We start from the raw sequence: 8,598 nt of genomic DNA, 5'->3' as shown, positions 1-8,598 counted from the left end.
CTTTTTTTGGTATTTTCATGCAAATTCTTCTGCTAATTGGGGTTTAGTCCAATTCTGTACCCTTCCCTTCAAGGCTCAGGGGTCCACGATTATCTTCTGTGTCTGTGTTAATTGGTTTCCCTTTTCTTTGTTGAAGAGGGTCTGTGCAATCTTTCTGCCTAGTCCGCCATCTTGTCGGAACTGTTTATTTTTCTTTAAAAAAAATTAGTAAGGCACAAAAGAGTTTTCTATTCATCTTAGATCCATTTTGAAATATGAAGAGACAAGCAATACAAATGATGTATTTTGGCACTTAGCTAATTGTTCAGAGTCTTTATTACTAAAATTTAAGAATGATCTAAATGATCCTTAATTTCATTATGTCTCATTTAATTGCATTGTTGTTATATTTTGCTGCTTAAGGATAAGCAAATGTCCTGGATGGATAGTTTGCTGTTTATCAAAGCCTATCAAAATTTATAGAATAACCATTTCTTAAATTCCAGAATTTTTAAAATTCTTTATAAGATTCTTTCTAAAATTTTTTGACATTTCTCTGTTGGAAAGAGAATAGATTGTCAAGTCTGACTACTGGTGAAGTAGAAGAAATTGAATACATTTATATTTTAAATAGTTAAGTCCAGTTGTAGAAATGCTTGCTATTATCAATGTTGATCCACATCATCTTTCCCCCAGGTGGTTCTTTGTATTTAAGTATCTAACTTAATGCTAGCATTATTTAAAAAAAACAAACTCTCACTGCCATTCAGTCCGTTCTGACTCATAGCGACCCCTATTGCTTTTCAAGGCTGTAAATCTTCACAGAAGCAAATTGCTCCATCTTTCTTCTTAACAAACAACACCAAACCTGTTGCTAAGAAATCAGGTTGATTCATGGCATCCCCACGTGTTAACACAACTGGTCCGTGGGATTTTCTTGGCTTTCCCTAGGTGGCACAAAGTTTATGCTTGTCTGCCAACCTAAAAGTTGGTGATTCGAACCTACTCAGTGGTACAAAGGAAGAAAACCTTGGAGATCTGCTGCTGTAAATATTACATCCAGGAAAACCCTATGAAGCAGTTTTGCTCTGTAATGCATGGTATCACCTTAAGTCACAACTGAGTTGAGAGCAACGAGATTTTAATCTTTATGGATTTAATCTTTCTTCCATGGTACAACTAGGTGGATTCAAACTGAAAACTTTTGGGTTAGAAGTTGTATGCAAACCACTTGTAGCACCCAGGGACCTTCTTTGTTGAGTTTAATGATGATAAATTTGTAGCTTTTCACTATCACGTTTTTATTAGTTTACTGATCGTTCTCAGTTACTTTTTTGGTTGGTTTTTTTCAGGGCTACAGGAATATGTGGAGGCTGTCTCTTTTCAGCACTTCATCAAAACACGATCACTAATTAGTATGGATGAAATTAATAAAGAGTTGATTTTTACAACAGAAGACAATGGAAAAGAAAATACAACAGTAAGAATTTAAAGTCATATTTCACATTTATTATATAACTTATACTATAATGATTATAGGGACTTACTGGCAAAAGTGCTGAGACAAGTGAGATGGAAACTTTATTTCTAAAGCATGCTTTCATGGATTCCCAGTTAGGAAATAGTTTTTTTTTTTTACATATTAGAGTTAGTTGGAGGAAAATGGTACTCTTTACTGAAACCATTATTGAATGATTACTGTAAGTGAGCTTTTGGTTTTACTATGTGCCCTTTATAAGCACCATCTCAGTTAATCTTTTATTAACTTTATGAGGTTAGAATTTTCGCTCCCATTTTACACAGAAGGAAATGGGCTTTTAGAGAGTTTAGGTAACTTACCAAAAGCCACACAACTAATAAGGACGACAAGCTAGTATTTGAAGCCAGATATCTAGCTGTGCTATTACCGACTATGCCAGTCTTTCTTCAGGTGTGTTTTAGGGATCATTTTTATCAGGTACCTACCTCAAAGGATTGTTTTAAAGGTTAATTAGATAGTGCATAGCACTTGACAAATAAAGTGTTCAGTAGTTTTTACTATAAAACTGAGAGCTATTGATCACATATTCTGTTAATAATTTTTTGTGTCTGAAATAATATGTAGCTCTTCTAAGTTAAGAGAAATTTTGCAGTTTGACTTTTAAACAAAATACTATTTTTTCCACTGGGTTTCCATATGATTACATTCAGGCAGTGAGGTGGTCTGTTTTGATACTTTGATACCTCCTGAGATATCAGCACACTTAGATACATTTAAACTGGTTCTTTCTTTTTTCCTTTCTTCTTCTTCTTTTTCTCTTTATTTTATCTCTTTTTGAAATACCACTTAAGGATTTAGGGTAGATAGGCAGGAGATGGAAGAAACTATACATAGATTTTCTTGAATATTAACTAAAGCATTAATATTACAAAATGAGACTGTTAATTTGGCATGATAAATATAACTTACTTTAAGGAAGACATGTATTTTCCCAACTTTTTCAAATTATATGGAGTTTATTAAGGAGGAAATTCATTTTGAGAAGCAAAATTCCTTCATAATTTTGATTCATCTAGTGAAGATTGAATTACGGAAAGAAGTAAGGTAAGCCTATTTGACCCTGCTTCTTAAATAATATTAGGAAAGTTTCTACATTTTGGTAACTCTGCCATAGCTTCCTTCAAGTTCTAACTCACAATGAAAATACCAGGGGGAAAAGGCAGAGAAATTGAGGGTAATGTACTGTTTTTCAGGACATAGGTAATAAACTATTGTAAGATTACATTGCTATAATATTCATATATACCTTTCAATTTAAGAGCACATACATATTTTTCCTTTCAGTGGTAAAGATTCTTGGTGCTGAAAATTATGGGAATTTGATTGGGAAAGGCATTTGCTTCTAATTTACCTATTAGGACTATTGTCAAAACTATTTAATTACATATTTTTTAAAATAACTAATGAAAGATTTCAAATGTACAGAACAGTAGAGAGAATAGTACACAGTGAACACTCATATGCCCACCACCTAGATTTAGCAGTTGTTAACATTTTGCCATATTTACTTCATCTAAATATTTTTTGCTAAACCATTTTAAAATAAATTATAGACATCATATTTCATCTCTAAATACTTCAGCATCTACTTTTAAAAACTGCATTTTAAGTGTTTTTCTTTTCCTTGATTTCTAAAATGATATAGGTAAAGCAGAATTTATTCCTTTGACAATTTGTTAGGTAAGATATCTTAATTTTTATATGCTCCTTTCCTCAAAATCAACTTACTTGTTATCACCATAAAACTTCTTCTGTTTAATGGTAAGAAACAAAGAACTTTAATACTTTCCTAAGTGAAGGTTATTTTTATAAATGATAGATGAAATGTATCCTTCCACACCACTACCCCCATTGATCCTTTCTAAAAATACCAGATCTCTGTTAGTTAATAGGAAATGAAAAAACACACAGGAGGTACTTTTGTGCAATGATGTAGTTTAAATGTTATTTGGAATAATTAGGAAGGAGCTCTGGTAGTGTAGTGGCTAAGGCACTTAACTGCTAACCAGAAGGTTGGTGGTTTAAACCCACTAGCCACTTCTTGGAAGGAAGGTGGAGCAATCTACTTCCGTAGTGATACCGCCTCAGAAACCCAAGGACAGGTCGCTATGAGTCGGGTCCGCCTCAATGGCACATAACAACAACAACAACAGAAAAATTAGGAAGCAGACTTTGGGTACTTTTCCAGTTCTGCCTTTTAATTTGCAATATAATATAAATAAGGTGTTTCTAAGATGTTTCATGGACCTCATTTTTTTTCTCTTTATGGTGAGGGAATTAGACCAGATGGTCTCTAAATAACTCCAACAGTAGTAGGATTCATGTATTAGATACAGAGCAATGAAAGTGATCAAGCCTAAATTTGACTCTCTCATTCCCTTGCTTAAATCTTAGTGACTCTTCATTACCTATAAAGTTGCAAAAAGTGGTATTCTGCCCCATCTTTCTATCCTGCAGTACTTTTTACTTTAAACTTTTCTCAAAAGAAATACCTAACTTGTTCTTAAAACATACATCACAATACTCACCTTTACACCTTTGTAATTTCTTCTGCCTAAAATACCCTACAGTGTAATTGCCCCTTCACCTACTTAAGTTCCATACAGCCTTTAAGTATCAACTTAGGCATCACCATTTCCAGAGGGAATCCATTAGAGAGGGAGAAATTGATATGAAGACAGAAGATTGACATAATTATGGTCATGGTGATAACAGTTAACATTTATTGAGTGTTTACTTTGTGTTGGGCAGTATGCCTAGAACTTGGTAAATGTTATCTCATTTAATCCTTTAAAAAACCTCTGAGGTAGGTACTGTTATCCCATTTTACAGATGAGGAAACTGAGGTTTAGAGAGATGAAATAACTTGCCCAAGGGCACACACCTTATGAAGCAAGGTCCTGGAAGAGGTGGGAGGAGATGGGTCAAGGTCATTTGGAAGAGTTATCCTCAAACAAGAGGAGGGACAACTCATCATCTGAGACTGGAGGATAGAAGGTAAAGATGGATGTGGATATAAATAAGCTTTTTCATAGGGGTAAAGGTAATTGAGAGAGATTGTGCCAAGTGCCCTGGCAGATGACCAGGTCAGTAAAATTAGGCAAGATTGACTATTGAGAGTAAAGAAGTTTGAGATTGTGTAGGGGCTGAAGGGTTGGAATAGTGTTTGAAGGAACTGAGGGAGAAAACCATCTAAGTAAGAAGATTGGTGGGTAATTTGTAATGGTACAAAGTATATGGTTGTGGTTGGTTTTTTGTTTTGTTTTTAACTCAGTAGTACTCGGCCACCTAACACGGACTAACGGGTAGATTTTAGTATTGATTTGAAATTGTGTTTTTGCTGGACAGGTGAGTAGAAAACTAGGAGTCTGAGGGGAATTGAGGAGAATATAGCAAGACAGTAATAAATCATTATGGTCAGTGCTGAGTGTGGAAAGAAAAGAGGCCAGAAAGGGACTACGTAATTGACTTAGGAAGATATGAATGGATCAAAAGTGTGGATTGCTTTATTATTTGTCATCTAAATAAGTAAGTGATTACCTTATTTAAGAATGTTTTAAGTTTTTATGACTGATGAAGTTGGAAATATAGTTGATTTTATAATGACATAATAGTAGACTTAAAATGTATCTTGAAGTCAGCTAGTTCAGCTTCCTACTCAGGACATGATTTTCTCTTGTAAAATAACAAGTAAATGGTCATTAAGCAATGTAGATTGTTTCATTTAGAGAAGATTAATATGACTGCTCTTCTGTTGTTTTTATACCTTATAATAAATGTGATAGAGCCATATTCACTCTTTTTCACAGTATATTTTCTTTGTGTGTGTGTGTGTGTTTGTTTTGTTTTGTTTTTTACCAGCCCTCCTCTGATGCACAGGATAAGCAACTTGGTACATGGAGCCTGAAAGTCACACCTGTTGATTATCTTCTGGGAGTGGCTGACTTAACTGGAGAATTGATGCGGATGTGTATTAACAGTGTGGGGAACGGGGACATTGATACTCCCTTTGAAGTGAGCCAGTTTTTACGTCAGGTTTATGATGGGTTTTCATTTATTGGCAACACTGGACCTTACGAGGTTTCTAAGAAGCTATATACCCTGAAACAAAGTCTAGCCAAAGTAGAAAATGCTTGCTATGCCTTGAAAGTCAGGGGTTCAGAAATTCCAAAACATATGTTGGCAGATGTGTTTTCAGTTAAAACAGAAATGATTGATCAAGAAGAGGGTATTTCTTAGAATAGCATTACTTAGTTATTTTTCTCTTGAAAACTCCTAAGAGAGACCAATTTGTAAGACTGTTATTCAGTATATAATTTGACTTTATTGTGGCTTTTACGTAGAAATGTTTTCAGTTGTACTTATTTTAAATTGTATACAAGCTGTACATAAAGTTATCCAAATGAATCATATCTTATTCATAAAAATTTGCATTAAAATGTTTGCATATATGCCTATTTGAATTTTTGCTGGTTAACCGTCATCACATTTGTTTTTGTGACGTGAACATGCTTCAGAGTACACTTTTTATGCCAAACTTGTTTTAATTTACCTTGTGTGAATTTTGGAGTACTACTATTTAGTGGAAGCCATTTATAATTTAAATTGGTGATTTTGTTATCTATAGAAAGATTTCTTAGATACACATCTTAACTTGAGCTTCCTGTTTAAATTTCTTGGTATTACTGTGCTACACTTCCAAAATAGGCTTACTTAAAAAAACTTAAAAATTATTAAAATATTCTTTAAATATAAGTTTTATGAGATACTATAGTAAGAATTAATTTCACATTCTGGCTGACTTTAAGCTGTTTGAATTCCTGTGAGACAACCTTCCAGAAGAATTGACAGGTTATTAAATATTAGTTGTTTCATTTATTTTTTGTCCTTTATTTCAGAAGATCTTGAAATTGAATCTAACGTTGATCCACGGTTGTTTGAGTTGAATTATATATTTGCAAAGATAACTGAAAGACTTTTAGTGGCGATTATTTAACAATTTTTTTTGTTGTTGCCATTAAGCATGTTTGGAGGCTTTCCTATTCTAGCATCTGTTAGAAATTGCATTTAAATAATTATAAAGAAGTGTTAAAATTTTGAAATAGTTATTTCAAATCTTTATAGTTGTTCAACTGTGTTAATTGGTAGTATAAAAAATTACCAAAGAAAATTTCTCATGTACATTTCAGCAATAAGACAATTGTCAACACAATTGAGAATAACAATGGTGGTCTCTAGTAACATTTAGAATTGGAATTTACCTACTAAAATTAGTTAATAGCTTATTCCTTGGGTTGTAAAACTGACTTGAGAATGAAACTATTGGCTAATAACCAGACATTTTCCTTTTGGTTTTGTGGGTTTTGAAAATCTAGATACTGAATTTTATTTTTGGAAGGATTAGCTCTCTTTACAAGGACATTTGCAGGTGTAATTTTCCAAAAAATTTACTTAAAAAGAAAATAAAACATAGATATGCCTAAAAATTAGATTTAATGTTGGGTTTGTTTTTGTTTGCTTATTTTTTGTTTTTCAGGGTGGTAATTTTTTTTATTGTTTTAAGGCTTTGTTTTCCTATTTTAAGATAGACTGCTGAAATAGATTCCCATAATGTATTTTTGTTTCTTCTACCACTGAAATCTATAGTGTTAAAAGTTAAGTAATGTTGGATTACAGATGTTTAGAACTGAAGCCTTTTAAAATAAAATATTAAAATACAGAAGTTAAGCTTATTTATTTATCATACTGAGAAATAATAAAACTGTGATAGAGATTTTTGGCTAAAACAGGAAACCTAATAATAGCCTAGCTTAATATAGAGATTTATTCTTTAAACAAGCTAGAAGTAGAGAGGGTTTAAAGTTTGACTAACTCAGCAGCTCAGTGATGTTATCAGGGACCCTGAATTTTTCCTTCTTTCTGCTGTCAATCAATTTTTATCATGTCCTCCTCAAGCTAACTCTCCTTAAAATTATAGAGTAGTTGCTGCAATTTGAAGTATCATGAAGATTTGACACTGTGTAGCAGAAGGATGTGTTCTTCCTTGTGCTCTTATAAGAGTAAAGAAACTTTTCGGTAAGCTCTTAGAAAGAATAGCTGTTCATATCTCATTGGCCCAAACTGGGTAACATTCCTATCCCTCTAAACTAGTCACTGGAAAAAAGAGAATGAAATCACCTTGGTAGACCAATCAGTTTATCTTAGAGGAGAAGAACAAACATGCAGAAGCTGATCAGAGTGCTATCTTGGATCAAGGAAAAATGGCCATTGTGTAGGCAGTCAACAGTATCTCTGACAGGTGGATTGGTGTCATTACTGTTGATGTTTCCACAGAGCATGTCGTACTAATAAGTGGGTGTTAGATTAGTATGGATAGAGTATCTGTAAACGTCCTGTGTGTCTCTCAGTTTTAAAATTCTTGCTCTGATAATATCACCTATGGTAACAGTTTTTATCTTTATTATAAAAAGAAATTAGTTCTAGATCACATGGCATATTGCTGACAGAATCTAGAAGTAAAATTGGGCTATTTCCTTTCTGCTTTTCTCCATGCATTGAGTTAGTGGTTTTCAAAGTATAGGTTGCAAAGCCCTAGAGGTTTTAAAGGTGCTTCAAAGAAAGAAACTATGAAAATAAAAATAAAACTTATTTAAGCTTGGATAAAAATACTGCGTAGTTAAAATTAATAATGCTTTTGATGTCAGTGTCTGAAATTACTGGTGACAGTTAAAATGAGTGAAAAGATACATTTTCATGTGTAAATATATTTAAACAGATTTTTGCTCAGGAAAAAAGGTTTAGACTCTGAGAACTACACTGAAGTCTCTGAACTTCAAATTTATTGGTTCTGTGTTTTAATTTAATTAAACCTAGAATTGAGATAAACTTTTTTTTTTTTAGGATTGTGCCAGGCTTTATTTAAACATATAGTGGGGGAAGGTGGAGAGAAGAATCTGTGGTCAGTGTTTGGAGGTGATGTTTATACAGTTTGATGGGATATTTTCCAACTCTCCACTGAAGTGATGTGCAGGTGGTTGTTGTTGTTGTTATGTGCCGTCGAGTCGGCCCCGACTCATAGC

General features: G+C 33.2%; 1 protein-coding gene across 1 annotated transcript in view; it reads left to right on the top strand.

Annotated features, from left to right (window-relative positions):
• TSNAX (translin associated factor X) overlaps positions 1–5,758 on the top strand; it is a 116,584-nt gene extending 110,826 nt beyond the window's left edge. Inside the window, exons 5-6 of the mRNA XM_007938483.2 lie at positions 1,332–1,459; positions 5,381–5,758. Coding sequence (XP_007936674.1) covers positions 1,332–1,459; positions 5,381–5,758 — 506 coding nt within the window. The remainder of the gene's footprint in view (positions 1–1,331; positions 1,460–5,380) is intronic.
• The last annotated feature ends 2,840 nt before the right edge of the window (positions 5,759–8,598 follow it).

Source organism: Orycteropus afer, unplaced genomic scaffold (genome assembly GCF_000298275.1).
Source record: "Orycteropus afer afer isolate SDZICR_OR568_19922 unplaced genomic scaffold, OryAfe1.0 scaffold00050, whole genome shotgun sequence".
Lineage (NCBI taxonomy): Eukaryota > Metazoa > Chordata > Mammalia > Tubulidentata > Orycteropodidae > Orycteropus > Orycteropus afer.
This window is presented reverse-complemented; position numbering and strand designations above follow the sequence as displayed.